Source organism: Neodiprion lecontei, chromosome 2, assembly GCF_021901455.1.
Source record: "Neodiprion lecontei isolate iyNeoLeco1 chromosome 2, iyNeoLeco1.1, whole genome shotgun sequence".
Classification (NCBI taxonomy): Eukaryota; Metazoa; Arthropoda; class Insecta; order Hymenoptera; family Diprionidae; genus Neodiprion; species Neodiprion lecontei.
In genome coordinates this window covers 30,214,796-30,231,545 of record NC_060261.1, presented here as the reverse complement: position 1 = coordinate 30,231,545, position 16,750 = coordinate 30,214,796, and the positions used below count along the sequence as shown (strand labels likewise).

Sequence of the window (16,750 nt, the reverse complement as noted above, 5' to 3'; positions counted from 1 at the left end):
CGATGTGAATGCGCCTAGATACTTTCTCGTCTTGAGGATTTTACTACTTCTCTGTATCGTAACCGGAATGATGAGAGTGCAGCAAAGTAGCCCGAAAAAGCTTGTCACCCAACCCGTTATCCAAATTTAGGATTAAGATTTCGAAGGATTTTCCGCTGTTTTACGTCTGGATTTGTGCTCTCTGAGAACTGCCATCTGAGAATATAAGGTATGCACAACTCCATCATTATCTCGCTCTTCATTTTAGTCCGTAAATCATACCAACGTTCATTTTTTGGTTATATTGCTCAGCTCGAGTCAGAACAATGGGAGTTCCTGGAGGTAGAGGTGTTGAGGCGATGGAAGTCGAAGTTCCTGGAGGTGCAGATGCGCCTGCTGGTGATGGGGACGTGGGTGAGAAAAAGGATGTAGATCTTCTGACAATCCATGACCTCCGTGAGCACACTAGGCAAATAGAAAAGGCTGTTCAAAACAAGGAGCCACGCTTCATTCTACGTGTGCTTCGGGCCCTTCCTAACACCAGGCGTAAACTAAATCCCGTTGTCCTGCGTGGTATAATTGGAGGCTTTTACACTCGTTCAGCAGTAGAAAAAGATGCTCTTCTTGCCTGGGTAGAGGAGCCGATGGACACTGAGGGTGCGCAGGCAGCCATCCAGCGATTCCGCAGCTCTGCTTTGCCGTTGCTACCTGAAATCGATGCATACGTTCATCTGCTAGTCCTTGTCAGGCTCATAGACACCCATAAACACGAGGATGCTGTGCGTTGTTCCGAGGCCCTCGTTCAGAAGATTACTGCGCAGAATCGAAGAACAATCGATCTCATCGCAGCAAAGTGTTACTTTTACCATACCAGAGCATACGAACTTACTAATCAACTGGACAAGATCAGAGGTTTTTTGCACTCAAGATTGAGGACTGCTACCCTGCGCAACGATTATGAGGGCCAAGCTGTACTGATAAACTGCCTGCTACGTAACTACTTACATTATAATTTGTACGACCAGGCAGACAAGCTGGTTCTTAAATCCACATTTCCAGAAACAGCTAGCAATAATGAATGGGCTAGATTTCTGTACTACTTAGGTAGAATAAAGGCTGCTCGGCTTGAGTACTCAGCTGCCCACAAGTATTTGGTACAGGCCATGCGAAAAGCACCTCAAACCACTGCTGTTGGATTTCGACAAACTGTTCAGAAGCTGGCCGTTACCGTCGAGCTTTTACTAGGAGATATTCCAGAACGGCAGATATTTAGGCAGGCAGCATTACGTCGCTCGCTTGCTCCTTACTTTCAGTTAACTCAGGCAGTTAGACTTGGAAACTTGCAACGCTTCGGGGAGGTGTTGGAAAATTTCGGTCCCCAGTTTCGCTCGGACCACACTTTCACTCTGATTCTCCGGCTGAGACACAACGTTATCAAGACTGCTATTCGATCCATAGGGTTGTCCTACTCCCGTATATCCCCTGCAGATATTGCCAGAAAACTTGGTCTTGATTCTGGTGTTGATGCAGAATTTATTGTGGCAAAGGCAATACGTGATGGAGTTATCGAGGCAACGCTTGATCCAGAGAATGGATACATGCGCAGCAAGGAAACGACTGATATATACTGTACTAGGGAGCCACTGCTCGCTTTCCATCAGCGTATCACCTTCTGCTTAGACCTACACAATCAGAGTGTTAAGGCAATGCGCTATCCTCCAAAATCGTATGGAAAAGATTTGGAGTCTGCGGAGGAACGTAGAGAGCGTGAACAGCAGGATTTGGAACTTGCCAAGGAAATGGCAGAAGAGGACGATGATGGATTCCCATAAATAATTTATCATCTTCGACAGTGTGCGCGATTATTATAAATAAAATTATTCATTTTCTGTAACGATTAAATTAATAAAACAATGTTTCGACAACTCATAATATCTCATAGTATGGAAGCACAACCGACGACATACTTTTATAATAAATTGAGATGTATTATCATCACAAAGTACCTGGTTTTCACATGGTGCTTAAGGAAAATATGAAGGAGTTTATTTAGCGCCCCGTCGACCCCGTTTGCTTTAAGACAGCTGTAAGAAAACTGGCTCAAAGTGAGCCCTGAAAGTAGGTATTCGTAAAAAAAAAAATTGCGACATTATTTAAGTCATGACCGAGTCAAGAGCTTTTGAAATTTGAAATTTCGCGGTTGAGCGGCATTCGCTGAAATTGGACAGTTTCTATCGCCCACGTGGCAATAGTGGCAAAGGGTGGCGTGCGCATCGCCAACAGTCGAGCGCCAGAATATCGCGCGATGATTGCGGCATCGTAACCTTAAATAATGAAAAAGATGCACCGCGGCGACATAACCGTTCCAAACAATGACAACTGACAATAATACAGAGGTAAACAATAAAAGTTGCGGATGAAACCTACTCTCTTTAGAAACGTCTTTAGTCCGAGTGCGCAAATGGTTATAAACAAGCCCTTGAGTTTAACTGCATTAACGATGGCAAAAAGTAAGTACGAGTACGTTAAGGACTTCGAGGTAGAGGATAAGTGCTTGCCGAACTGTTGGATCGTCGTTCGTATTGATGGACGAGGCTTCTCCAAGTTTGCTGAAGCCCACCAGTTCGTCAAACCGAATGACATTGCTGCTTTGGAGCTGATGAACCGAGCCGCCGTTACTGTTATGGACGATTTCAGAGAGATCGTACTCTCTTACGGACAAAGTGACGAGTACTCCTTCGTTTTCAGAAAAGATACTCAACTCTTTAAGCGCAGAGGTATGTATACGCGGGTTCGCATGTTCCTTCCTACTACCACTCTACCACAACTCGTACCATTGCATAATAAGCCATTTGTATCATTTATCTCTTGCTGCTCTACTTAGGCTCCAAGCTGATGTCCAATGTCAACTCGCTTTTCACCTCTGCCTACGTCTATCACTGGCCAAGATTCTTTCGTGGCAGAGAACTCCACTACCCACCCTCTTTTGATGCCAGAGTTGTTCTTTATCCAACGGATAAAAATCTGCGGGATTATCTTGCTTGGCGCCAAGCTGATGTCCATGTCAACAATTTATACAATACCTGTTTCTGGAATCTTGTCCTGAAGAGAAAAATGACTGCAACTCAAGTGATTATTATCAAATCAATTTATCGTTATATAAAATTGGTTTTGTAGCTCGGTTCTTAATGTATCTTTTTATTTATTCATCACAGGCGGAAGAAAAATTAAGAGGCACTTTAGCTGCTCATAAAAATGAATTACTTTTCCAAGAGTTTGGCATCAACTACAACAACGAACCACCCACATTCAGGAAAGGAACCACACTGGTCCGAAAGCTGGTTCCTGACGGTAATGGCAGACTGAAGCCCTTGGTCGTAGCCTTGGTTGATGACATTATTGGGGATCGATTTTGGAAGGAAAATCCAGAAGTTATAGGATTGAAAAGCTTGGCCACTTTTCAGCCCTCTGGTCTTCCAAGCAACCCCCCACTTCCTCAGCCTTCAGCAGTCCATGTGGTGCACCCAGGTCATGCCACTCATCACCAAGTAAACAATAAAACTCCGGCTGTAACTGGTCGTCCTAATACCCTAAATGCACTGAATACGTTGAATACGTCGAACGAGGATGGAAATACTGAGAGAAACCCAGAAGCGGACAAACACAAAATGCAGTGTGAACCATCTGAGAGTGATAGAGCCCGATGTAAGCCATAAGTTATTTAATCGAAAACAGGAAAATCTGCACTAATTTAAAACCAATGGAAGATGCTCTAGTTCTCTGTGAAAGGAAAACGATGTGGGACCCTCTATCTTTGCCTCACATAATGTTATTAGTAATTGAAATATTTTGCCAAGTTTTATAATTCAGTACCCTGCCAATGTCGAGTGACGGCTAGTGAGCCATTCGATAGGGGGACACATATTGCAGCTATATCTTTTGACTGGAGCACATTCCGTGAGTTAAAATTTAGTGGATATCTGTTCATATGCGTGGTGTGAGATTTTCATGAATGTTCCTCACCCTGTTCTCGAGCTAATGAATGAAACTGCAAATGCTGCACAATTTTGAGCTCAAGGCACACAGCTTACCATAAATTATTCAAAGCCGCAGATCTGTTCTTACTTACGTAGACGTAAAAAGTAAAGAATAATTGTGCGAGAGATTGGAGAGATATTTTCAACATTGACTAAGAAAACAAGAAGCAGAAATAAATTGGAAAAAAAAATCACAGTCTGAAGACTATTGACGTGGAATGCGTTACAATTTTATTACTTACGAGTTTATACAATATGTAGTTATTATTAAATTAACAATCACACCGTGAAATAATACTATATGTATAAGACAATGGTAAGTGGTTAATTTTATACCGATAAAATACACTATATACATGAAATAATTCTCTAACCAGAAGTAAATATTTGTTTATTCTAACTGAGAGGCACGGAAGTAATAACGAAATGATGCTGCAAACGAAATCATGGCATTTTTCGTGTAATATCTAGGTCTAGTTGTTGGTTGCAAAGACTGTAGCGATGCAGTAAACTGATCAGAATTCAGAGTGTGTAAGTTGTGAAACTAGCTTGGAATTGAATTGCAGACTGAAGATTACATTGATCTGCCTCCATTGATTGGTATTTCGAAGATACGGAATATTACGTTTTCTTGGTGGCAGTTTGTGAATTAAAAAATTGGGATGTAATTGTCGATCTTAGCACGATGTTTCTGCGCTACGCACTCTGAAATCCACACAATGTTGCGGCATTCTTGCTCTTTCAGCTTCAAGTAGCTGTAGAACACTCCGAAGTGGAACTGCTGTAGAAATGCTTGCATGTTGAGGCGAACCTGTTGCACGAGGCAAAAGAAAAGCGAAGTGAAACACCCAGGAAAATCAAAAAATCCTAAAAATCTTACATATGACAAAACTGTTCCAGTACCTCATGTTCAAAGAACTTATCCTCCAAAGTCTTGTCTCCTGGATTGTTTCCGGCACCTTCAAACAATGCGCTGTACTCCTTTGGATACAACATTGTTGATTAAAGTCAATATTCTCAGGAAATTCCAATCAATGTGAGCAGTGAATTTATAGCACTTACCGCATAATATTCCGCAACTGCTTTAACCTGCTCATAATCATCTGCACGGGCCAGTGCAGCCAGTCCATCAGGGTTTAAACGACCACATCGTGGATACAGTTTAGCACGGTCATCCTTTCCTAACTCTGTGCCAAATGAGTTGATTGTTATGATAATGGCTCGGCGATCAGCTTCAAACTGTTGTAATCAGAAAACAACAGATTACTAATATGAAAAAGGGATTGAAGTAAAAGAAAGCGAGGAACGTACTGCTAGAATTTCGCACATGGTATCAGCAGTAGTTCCGCCAATGGCAAGGCAAAACTTGTAAAAAGCCTCCAAGTAAGCTTTGTAAAGTGTGTTCCTGATTATTTCAATGTTCATCTCATCAAGATCCTGCTCGGAGATACAGTCGACGAAGAATGGAGCTGTGGATGCAATAAAACCATTAAAAACACATCCTTTAATGGATCATAAATGCAAGTAGATCACAAACTGACCCAGTGGCGTATCGACAAGCACGGCATTGTAAAGTTCAGCAGGAGTAGCTGCTACATGGATAGCTTCCATCTGTTCGAAGCTTCCCAAAGGATGACACTTGGGAATCAGCTCGGAAATGGGTCTTTGATGCAGGGTCCCAGTGATCAGGAGGATAATATTATCGATCATGTAGCTGTAGGTAATGAAATCCAGAAAAGTGGACAATGGCTGAACCGAATGATTCCTCAAATGCTGGAACTCGATGACCAATTTTTCTCGTAGCTTGTCGTCGATCACGCTCACTGATAGAGGGGATGGTTCATTGGCCAAGAAGCTACCATAGTCAGTTCCAGCCAAGTGTAGCTTCAAATCTAAATACGAGCACATTAGGTGAATGAACAATTCATTCTCGTATTTACAAGAACATTGGAAAACAGGTCCAGTTATTGGGCAAAGTTCTCCTCAGAGATATATTTCGCCATTATTTTTTGCTCCAAGGTCGCGGGAGTGCCCAAGAGGTAAGAAGCAGAAGTAAAGGTGGGCGTAACCTTGATCAAGAGGGAATAGGGGTGCATCGGATCCCGTGGGACGTCAAATATCGCGGAAACCGGATCGACTTTGCCGGTGAATTTGGACTGCGCGTTTCAACATCGGAAAATATGCAACTATTACGATAGCCAGTCAGTTATTACGTACCCTCCAAGGTTTCGCATTGAATTAAGTTTAGGTAGTCACTCTGCTGGAGGATACCGCACTTGAAGCCGCGGCACAAGCCCTCCAAATATCCACCGTCGATGTTGAACATACACCCGTTCATTTTGGTGATTCTTCTTTTCCACGAATATATTAGATGGATATCGCGACTTAATCGGCGCGCGGAACTAATGAAACGACGTGATTATGGTAGCGACGTGAACGACACTTCGGAGCTTGGGCTAGACTCGCCCACTTTTTCTCTCGTCGATCATATGACTAGCTGATAACGTGACGTTGGCGACCGTACGCGAGTGTGTGAGTTACGAGGAGTCGCGGAACCAGCGAATCTTGTCCAACAGTCGATAAGACCGTGATTCAGACTGCTTACTTCATACGGTTCAAAGTTACTAACGCTATCGCAGCACTATGCCGACGTTCGGTTTATTTAGTTTAATGTCAAGTTGTGGAACTGGGCCTAAATGTTGACTTCAAGCGGCTGATAAGAGCGTTCCAACGATCTAAATATTTTATAAGGCTGGATTTTTACGGATGTCAAACTGACGCAGCCCCACGCCGCTGGCGGCAAAAAGACGTTCATGAAAATAGGTACCGGTGCAACGGCAAAATGCCACGCGTTGAAACTTGCGTGGTTAGGTCAGTGAATCCCAATTACATTCTCGTGCAACGGCAATTTTTCGAAAATCTGACGGCGCTGTGTGTAGCTCGCATTGCGTTTCCGACCGTTCGGGAATTGCTTCTGAGCGCAGTGCGGTGTCACTCGCTTCCGAGCAATCGTAGTGAAGTTACGTGAGCCGTATATCGAGAATTCAGATTGCTGTGTACAGGCTTTGACTATTCGGGACATAGTCAAGCACCGATATCTTATGGTTAAAAAAAGGCTGTGTAATGTAGTTTGATCATTGAACTTCCCCGAAACTCACTGTGAATAATGTGCGAATGACGTGCAGTGTATGGTCCATAAAAGAACCGAGTTACTAATTAAAAACAGCCGGGGACATCGAAGGTGAGTTTTGTGTATCAAATTTTCATTCTCTCGTGCAACTTCTTAACGATTTCAATTCTCGATTCTCTGCATCGGGTGTCGTTTGTTATTGTTTGTTATTGTTTGTGCCCCTGACTTTCGGTAAATGCGTAGTTTTATTGTTTAGCAAGTTTAACTCAGTCCGTTTATAAGCCAGCTACAACACAAAAAGTGTGAATGGGCTTGGAATCGAGTGCAATTATTACGCCGCATAGTCACAATCGTTTCATGACAAGAAAATTCCACGATAATCTTTCGTTGTGGTTTTGCTTTGAAAACTTTCAATTTGAAAAATTTGTCAGTTAGTTGAAATTGATTGGTATTCAGTCCTTCATTATATGTACAAAAATCAGTCATTTTTCCACATCTTATATATTAATTTTGCAAAACAAATACTAATAAAATGTTGTTATTTTTTACCTGTTAACAGGGGCACACTGTACTACAGCACTATCAACCACATTTAGTCATGATCTGAATGACGTAACCCAATCAATCTATCTCTGACAACAAACTAAAAATTAAGTCACACGCTATGCAGTGAATAAAACTGAAAGGTACATATTCAGTATGATTTTTAAATTCCATGTCCCGTTTTATCGTAAATGATTTTAACTGCTCCCTAATTTTATGCATTTATTCAATATCTGTGCTTACTTTATTAGCCCTCTAGTGTTAATTAATTTCTGCAGTTCATTTACAAATAAACCAGGAATCACTGAAATATCATGCAAATATCCTATTTCGACATAGTCTGTACTGACATGAAATTTGATCCAAACATATTGTGCAACTAATATTTTGTTATCTTCTTATTGTAGTGTAAAAAGTGTGTCACCACCATACAACGTGAGATGCTTCGAGAACTACTACATTTAAAGTGTGGAGCAACCCGGAGGAGGTAAGACAACTTATTTTAATTATTGTTTGATAATTCAATGTGGTACATTTGAAATCTAATTTTTGTCACTGTGTAACACGCAGTGACTAAATATGGAAGTAGACCACAGTAATAATTTATCTGACAACTGAAAATCCAGCTTGCTAAATTAATTCGAGGTTCCTTTTTCGCTTTTTCAGAGTTAAGCAGAGACATCCGAGTAACTTCTCCATTACTCAGCAACGTTGGTGAGTTTGCATGTGTTAGGTTACGGGTATTTCCCTGGGACTCCTTTATCATGTGGCGTGGCGGTAACAATTGTTACACATATCTTCAATTTTTTAGCTGTATAGATAGGCTCATTCGTGATCACAACAGTGCTCGACTTTAAGTTGGACCGTTTCTTTTTTTTTGTTACGGTTGACCTATTTTACTGTGTTTACTCAAAGTTAAAAATTTTGCATGTTGTTGAAAGTGGAATGAGCATCGCGACAGTTTATCATTACTTCCTCGACAACAAATCGTGTTTAGCTATAGATATAATAATCTAACTATGTTTGAATCTTTGAATGATGTCGTTTAAGTGGTGGGTCAATCAGAGGCTTAAACATATTCCAATGATTGTTTAATCGATAGTATTTCAAAGTTTGGTAGATCGTAACGTAATCAAATTATGTGATATATCTTGAATCATTTTCAATTTTTTTTATACCCAGCAACTATCGAACAACTGCAGGCTTAGCTCGCTTAGAAAAATGCTAATTAGCATTCAGGATGTTTTTAATTGATCTTACAAAAGGTTGATATACCGATAGTCAGGCAGCAATCACTAAAATATTATTTTCGCTGACTACGGTATAAAAACATTTTGGTCCCCACAGATAACCAATGAAAAAGTAAGTCACAGTGACCACGGCGCAAATGAAGAAGAATGATGTGTGTTGGAAAGAATGGAGAATCGTTTAGAGCGAATATAGGTAATCGGGTAGGTAGGTGGTCGTTTTGGGATCCGTCGCGGCGTTTAATGCAGATTGTACGTGTGAATCTCTTTTTAACATTTCCATTGGGTGGTTCCGTTGGGAATAAGGCGAGGTTAAGAAGGTCGCGATGTTACTAACTTTTGCAATCCACAGCGTCAAATGATCACAGTGATTTTCCTCCAGAAACACGTAAAAGACTTGAATATAAGAGTCTTCGAAGTATTAGTGAGCTTTCAAATTTTAACGAGGTTCAATTCCTCATTTCTGGTCGCTCTGCAATCATTTTCTAGCCGTCATTCAGTTTAATTATTTAGTCATTATCGACAATTATGTCATTCAATTCATCTCTGTGATCGTCTGAATGGGCAAAACGCATCTCTCGACTATCTATCGCGTTCCGTGGTACGCCGGATGGGGAGAGATGCTGAGCTTGAAGACGTCGCGTCGAAGAGGACCACCGACTGTCACGCCACACAATAATGCATGTCCTCCAACCCCCCTCCCAGACTTGACTCGCATCTAAGAACAACAATTCGCATCGCAACGTGTCGCATTCAAAAAGACGCAGATGCGGATTGGATTTCTCCAGAATTTTGTGACAAGTCTTAGATACTTAAGGTTTTTTGACAGGTTAATCGGTCGCGCCAATTTACGCGTAGATTAATCACGGGAATCAGATACGCCTTTTGGGCGATGATTGATAATCAGGGTCGCGACAGACCGCGAAAACCGGGAAAACCGCGCAAATGTCAGGTAATTCTGAATTTTTTAACTGGAAAATTCACAAAAAAGTCAAGCAATTATATGTGAGCAAAATTGTTGCACCCTGATGACGCGAATCGATCGCTCATGCCTTTTGCTTAGCACTTTTGTTAATAATATATGAAAAAGTAAAGCACTCTCGATGTGTTAAGCCTCCAGCTTTTCAATCAATTTTCTCAACAACAATATTTTCAAATATAAATTGAACGCGCCTTTTGCGCGTTGACTTGCTACTGTATAGTTCTAAGAGAAAGCGCGGTATTCGCAAGCTGGCGGTCAATTCATGGGGATAAAAATCGCGAAGTGTACAGTGATAGTGAAGAATCTTTTCATAAGTATTTATAAAACATATCTGAAGTGTACAAAAGTATTTTTTAGTGATTGTATTGTCTTTTGTTTCATGACGACAAACTAATTGTTTTTACAAGCATACCCAGAAATATTGAATCTTAACTTGAACAAAATATTTATTTTAGGAATTCCAGGTAAAAAGTTAATTTTCATTCGAAAACTTCATAATTTTTGATCAATCATAGAAATGATAGAGTAGAAAACTGTTTTCGCGAATGTTGACTTTGAGCACGACATCGTTTTTGTCGGTGCACGCACTTTTGTCATTGTACTGATCGAACTTCGTCTGTTTTAGCTAGTCACATGTTTTGTCTGTTTCAGCTAACCAAACTTTTAAAATGTTTCAGTTAATCATGCCTTTTGTCTGTTTCAGTTAATCACACCTTTTAATGTTTCAGCAAATCAAAGCTTTTGTCTGTTTCAGCTAACCAAAACTTTTGTCTATTCCAGCTAATCAAATCTATCGTATTTTCGATGAAACTTTTTTCACCAACATCTGAAGCGATTTCTGCTATGATTTCCGAAATCTTCAATGAAGCGCTGATAAATTGTGCTAAAATCGAATTAAAATGTGTCAAATTTCTGATCAGAGAAGTATTTTATCTGAGGCAGCTTGGCAGAGTATCTTTTTTGAGGCAAGACATTTCTCCGATCAGTAATTTACAGAACTTATCAAGGGTCTGTTGACAATTATGAGGATTGTACCAGAAATTGATTTCGATGTTGGTAACAAAATTTACGTCGGAATTACTTCAGTTCGTATTTCCGATACTTGCCAAGTATTTCCGATACTTGCCAAGTATTTCCGACGTAACTTCTGTTGCCAACATTAGTTTAAGTGTTTTGAGTATTATTGTATAAGAATAATGCGATTGTTTTATTCGTCGCATGTGAAAAAGCGTTTGTATGAATGTGTGCACACTGATAACCAATGAAAATTTTGCAGTTAAATTTGTTTTCCATCATTCTTGCTGCAATAACATCATATGTTAACATATTTGTAATTTATTTCGTTACTTTCAATTAACAATCCTAGGTTTTTTAATTCTTAGGATGAAAACGCAACTCAGAACCACTGATTCAACCACACGCAGTTTTGACTGACGCCCTTGAAAATCCAGCCTAGTCTATTCAAGTCTGTGCTCTGGCCACCGTCAGTCACTGCCTCTAGCGGCGATACCTCGAATCGAGTTGACAAGTTATTAGTAATGGTGTTGATACGCATAGCTGCGCTGTTGTGAACGAGTTTTTGTCGGATTTTCTACCGTGTAAAGATTCGTAACAAGCTTGTAAAATGTTTGGTGCTAAGAAGGAAACTAAACGGAGAACGAGACCTGCCGGTCGTGACGGAGGCCTAGCTCAGGTAATTAAGTATTCCGAATTAAACCGCCTGAAACTCTGGCCGTTGTTTAGTAACGACGATTGTTGGAGTATTTTATGACTAATAAGTCATGTTTTGCGCATAGTATGGACTTTTTGACGTGCCCGGTCAAATCGACAGCTTCGACGGTATGAATGACTTAGGCGACGACGATGACGAGGATTTTGAAGCAGAGTTGGCCGCTTTGACTTCAGGCAATGACAAAACACCAAAACGTCGCAAAGGCATGTATTTATTTGTCCAGTAACTCCATTTCGTGTGGAGTAATTTTTTCATTGATTTCATTAATGCCTGCAAAAATCACTTTCACATGTGTACGTGTATTGCTAAATCAACACGTTTAATTGCTATTTGTCAACAAGTTAATCTATTAGCGCCACGCCTCTGATTCGCTTTAAATTCTGTTGTTTTTTTTTTTTTCTACCACGAATCGTGCTCTATTGTTCTTTTATTTCTCAGCACTAAATTTTTAAATGATATTTGCATTTGTTTGTCAACATGTCATTCATTTCCTCAGATGCGCCAAAAGTGCTACCAAGTGCACGGCTGGATGTCATGGTTGCAGAAAGTATGAAGGATATTGGTGATGATGAGGAGCTATCAGGAGATGATGATGACCCTGATCTTCTGGTAAATTTTCTTATACTTCTTAAATTATGTATAAACTTTTTTTTAACTGTAATTGGGCCTGGCAGTGTTCAGCCATCATCAATTTTTTTTTAAATCATTTTGGTACAGAACGAGTTGCACGAGCTGACAGGCGAAGACCCTACAGCACTATCAACCCCTGAGCATGAGCAGGAGCGCCCTGTTGCTGAGGCTAACGAGACAGAGACTGAAGCAACAGTGAAACTCCTAGAAGAGCGCTTAGCGAGTTACAAACTAGCTGTAATAAAGGCTAAAGCTGAAAATGAGCCTGGTCGTGTTCGAAGATTTAGTAGAGGGTTAAAAACCTTAGAGGAAATGCTCGTGGGTGCCAAACATGGACACCCAATTAACACTGCAGATGTACCACCGCTACTTCCTCCTTCCGCCACTGGCCCTATTACTAAAGGTAATTTTGTCAACCTGAATTTTTTTTAGATATACTTTTTATCCGTTCCCATTTTTACAGAGCTTAAACTTTATTTCTCTTTATATTGTAGAAGAATTGCCAGCTGATTCCACGCCTATTCCAGAAGCAACTCCTGTTGCACCTGATGCTGCACCTGCTGCTGTGCCCGCACCACCTGCTGAAAAAGCTGAGGAAACTTTGCGATTACTGAAAGAGCGCCAGCGCGAGTATCAGCTCGCTGCAGTTGCCTGGAAGAAAGCAGGCAACACTGATGAGGCTATCAAGCTAGTTCGTATCTCTAAACAATTTGATATTGTTGTCGAGGCTCTTGGCGCGGGGGATCCAATTGATTTGTCAGACATGCCACCTACCCCAACACTTCCTACAAAGACTGCTCCAGATAGTGCACCTCCTGCCACTGCTGGAAAGGAAGACAGCGAGGCCCAAAATGATCCTCCACCAAAGGCGTCCTCTCCTGGTATTTATATAGATGACTGTGTTTCCTATAAAAGATCTGAAGCTGCTTTTCCACGTACAGTAAACAGTTAGATACAGTAACAGCAAAATGCTCTCATTGGCTGCTTGCTACGTATGTACGTGGGAGGGGGCTTCGGCTGTATGCAGCAAAACCAAGTGCTGTAGACTGTCAGGTTATTACTACTATGAATATCAATTTTCATGTACACAAAATGCTAAAGAAAACACCAGAATTAATGACCGATCAGAGCATTTTTGCTGCTGCTGCATCCAGCTGTTTGCTGCATGAGAAAAAACAGCTTTACTGCTGTTCTGCCAGAATCAGGGTTTATTTATTAACTGAAAAAATTTCCGAAACAGTAAGTGTCTCAAGTGGTGGTGATGTCCTTGGCTCGGCTCTGAAAGAACGCTTGGAGGTCTACAGGCGCATGAAAGTTACAGCTGAAACAGATGGAAAGGGTGCAAAAGTACGAATGTATGGACGTCTGTGCAAGCAATTTGAAGAAGCTATTAAGATACATGAGCGTGGAAAGCCAATCGATTTGGAAGACTTGCCCACACCTCCTGGTTTTCCCCCACTAGGTACTTTAGTAGGAAACACATCTCCACCCAAAGCAGCTGCTGAACCAGGACCAGGATCAGAACCGATTCCTGAGCCTGAGCCCTCTGAGGAGGCGGATCCCACATCTACACCACAGAGGAAAGCCCCAGCTCCACCCCCACGAACAAAGCCAGGTAAAATTTTTAAAGCACCAAGTTTAAAGATAAAACAGTTCATTTACTTCTACAGTCTTCATAAACTTTATTAGTTTCTCTATTCTTGTTGTAATACGAATAAACTATCGACAGCGATGCCGCAAAGGCAGGGTCGTACGCGAGCTGATAAGCAGTTATCAGAACTTCAAATGCGTCAGCACGAACTTAAACAAGCTGCACTAACTGCGAAAAAGGATGGAGATTTAGAATTGGCAAGAACATATTTAAGGCAGGCGAAAGGGATGGAGCCCTTAATACAGGCCAGTATAGGCGGTCTCCCAGTCGACATGAATTCTGTACCATTATCACCACTTGCAAAGCTGCGCTTGAATGAGCTTAATGATCCAGACAGCTTTGTCGTTGTCGCAAGCGAAGATTCCGTAGCCATTGAGGGAGATGGTGACGACCAGCAGATATACGAAAACATGGAAAAGCAGCTGGTGAAACATATAAAGGTACAGTGACAAAGATACAAGTTCAGATATGTTGAATAACCTTTGACAACGAAACTAGATAATTGTACCTGCTAATTTATGGAACGATTATTCGCAACTATTTACAGACTTGTCTAGCATCGCGAGATCATTCCAAAGCTATTGGTGATGTTGCCGGTTACAATAGGTGGGAACGTATGGCTCTTGGCTATACCCGTGATCTCGACATGCTAAGGGTGAAACGTCGTGACGGTCTTCCACCTCCGGTGCATCATTACGAGACCAAGTCGTTTGCCATTGTGCAGTAAGTCATAGTCACTTATCTCGTTCACAATTACGTATCCTGGAATACTAGTATACAGATTTGTGGATCACGATAATTCATACTTATTTTTCTAAATGGCACTCATTGTGACGTAGGTGCTGTACAGACCTCGGTGACAACGACATAGAGATTACTATAGCGAGGGGGGTCAATTATCCACGTGAAGCGGATACCTATGTCATGTTTAAGTTCCCGTATCCCTCAGAAAATCCCCCATCAGATAGAACATCGACTGTCAGGGATAGCAACAACCCGGAATATGAAGCAGTGTTTCCATTGAGCGGGGCTCTCGATCGTACGGCAAGACAATGCCAGCGAGTTTTCAAAAGACACAGTCTGAAATGCGAAGTCTGGGCGAAAGGGTAATTCAATGTTCAATTTGTACATTTATCTCTTTTTTCAGTCATTGCCCTTTTTTTACTGTTGGATATTCTGTGACATTTGTAACCCTGTGTTACGTCAACGCAGTTCATAGTCTTGCATCGGAATCGTTAGATAAATTCCAGTTATATTAGTAAAGTTAAGTTACGAATGGAAAATTTTCCAACGTTAATGCAAATCAATTTAAACGTATACTTGAACCCTGGCGCATGACTTAATTCATTGTATATTGGGTTTTATTGAGTCGTTGATGACAATTTATTGATTCAAACTAGTAAAAGTAAATATTGTTTCTCACCTATAATAAACATTGCACATTCGGTTTAGAATTAGATTATCTTAGTAAATAGAATAGGATGTTGCTTGCAGATGCTCGTTGAATCCCGTCCTGTGTTGCACTCACCCAAGGTAGGAAATCTTCCTACATTATGTATGAAACAAGCTTTGTCGTATACATGTCGCATGTAACATAAAATGTCCAAATTCCAAATTCCAAGTTCTCCTCAAGCCTGCGAGATCGTCGTAAGAGCAACTTGTTTTTTTTTTCTAAGGATCAGTTGAAATGTCATCTAAAGTTATGAAAGGAATATGATGAATGTAGAGCAGCCCAACCAAAATGTTGATTATGCTTTTACTTCTGATTTCAGAGGGTTTTTCCGAAGTGATAGTCTTTTGGGTACCGTGACGGTAAAGTTGCACCCTTTGGAAACAAAGTGCATTCTTCACGACACCTTTCCGGTAAGTTTCCAGAAGCAGTATCGCAGTGATACAATGAACATTTAACTAAAGAATAAATATCAGAAATTTTTTCAAAACTTTATCTTGGCGACAACCGTAATGTTACCGTATGTATGTATAAAACTACCTTTATCAGGAGAGCACGAAAATTTGGTGGATTATTTTAACTGTTAGTCGAACATTTCTCACTCTATCGGTATTTGCTGATTTATTTCAGCTAATGGATGGAAGAAAACCTGCGGGAGGCAAGTTGGAAGTAAAGATACGGGTGAGAAATCCAATTCTCACAAAACAGGTCGAACAAGTTACAGACAAGTGGTTGGTGATCGATCATTAATCGATAAGTAAGTTTGGGATCAAAATGCCTTTGGGACTGGTGATAATCATTTGCAATGACAGACGAATTTTGGTAGTAGTAATAATGAATTGCACAACGTTTAATTACTAATTACTTATTGCCAATGCCACAAACTATTTCCTCCGCATACCGTGTCTCTTAGCATTACAAATTATATATTTTAATATCACTTATATAATATGTATTTATGTATATATGTATGTATATCTATGAGCAAAGTGATGTACCATGATATCTGGAGAGATTTTTATTTTTGCCGCAACGAATATTATATGTAATAGCTTACCGCTGAATATATTTAATAACAGAATGATTAAACCCGTTACTCGTTATCAACTCTACGCATATATAAATACAACAGTAACGTATTTTACGTGTACGGTCTATTTGCTATAATTACGTGTATGCACTACAGATACAGTGCAATCAATTGCATCCTGCCCGCTGCAGAGCGGGATAGATATATAAGCGCGATGTGATGTAGCTGTATCTACGATTCCTAGATAAGAACAATAGACGGGATGAATTCAGCTAACAACGCATTGTTCGATAATAGCTTCCCCCTCGTTCCTGGCGACCATACCAGACCGGGGTTGCC

At 40.7% G+C, this 16,750-nt stretch overlaps 4 protein-coding genes across 6 annotated transcripts; 3 read left to right on the top strand and 1 right to left on the bottom strand.

Moving 5' to 3' along the window:
- Window positions 1-46: 46 nt before the first annotated feature.
- LOC107222244 (probable 26S proteasome non-ATPase regulatory subunit 3) lies at window positions 47-1,904 on the top strand. Its single transcript, XM_015661517.2, has 2 exons — window positions 47-208; window positions 292-1,904. The coding sequence occupies exon 2, from the start codon at window positions 306-308 to the stop codon at window positions 1,809-1,811; it is 1,506 nt and encodes a 501-aa protein (XP_015517003.1). The 5' UTR covers window positions 47-208; window positions 292-305; the 3' UTR covers window positions 1,812-1,904.
- Window positions 1,905-2,256: 352 nt separating this feature from the next.
- On the top strand, window positions 2,257-4,657 carry LOC107222222 (probable tRNA(His) guanylyltransferase). The gene is made up of 3 exons (XM_015661490.2): window positions 2,257-2,756; window positions 2,864-3,108; window positions 3,195-4,657. Exons 1-3 carry the CDS (start codon window positions 2,396-2,398, stop codon window positions 3,693-3,695), a joined length of 1,107 nt encoding a protein of 368 aa, XP_015516976.1. The 5' UTR covers window positions 2,257-2,395; the 3' UTR covers window positions 3,696-4,657.
- LOC107222243 (V-type proton ATPase subunit d) lies at window positions 4,225-6,509 on the bottom strand. The gene is made up of 6 exons (XM_015661516.2): window positions 6,234-6,509; window positions 5,558-5,908; window positions 5,328-5,485; window positions 5,079-5,255; window positions 4,920-4,997; window positions 4,225-4,827 (listed from the first exon to the last, which is right to left on the bottom strand). The coding sequence occupies exons 1-6, from the start codon at window positions 6,352-6,354 to the stop codon at window positions 4,666-4,668; spliced, it is 1,047 nt and encodes a 348-aa protein (XP_015517002.1). The 5' UTR covers window positions 6,355-6,509; the 3' UTR covers window positions 4,225-4,665.
- Window positions 6,510-11,434: 4,925 nt separating this feature from the next.
- Window positions 11,435-16,384, top strand: LOC107222240 (coiled-coil and C2 domain-containing protein 1-like). Of its 3 annotated transcripts, XM_015661511.2 has the most exons (12): window positions 11,436-11,611; window positions 11,715-11,853; window positions 12,147-12,259; window positions 12,368-12,683; window positions 12,775-13,161; window positions 13,521-13,895; window positions 14,010-14,371; window positions 14,479-14,654; window positions 14,771-15,037; window positions 15,426-15,464; window positions 15,704-15,794; window positions 16,012-16,384. In XM_015661511.2, exons 1-12 carry the CDS (start codon window positions 11,543-11,545, stop codon window positions 16,129-16,131), a joined length of 2,454 nt encoding a protein of 817 aa, XP_015516997.2. In that variant the 5' UTR covers window positions 11,436-11,542; the 3' UTR covers window positions 16,132-16,384. The 3 variants fall into 3 exon arrangements, with proteins under 3 accessions (XP_015516999.2, XP_015516997.2, XP_015516998.2); XM_015661513.2 differs by lacking the exon at window positions 16,012-16,384 and having other exon boundaries at window positions 11,435-11,611; window positions 15,412-15,464; XM_015661512.2 differs by lacking the exon at window positions 15,426-15,464.
- Window positions 16,385-16,750: the final 366 nt, after the last annotated feature.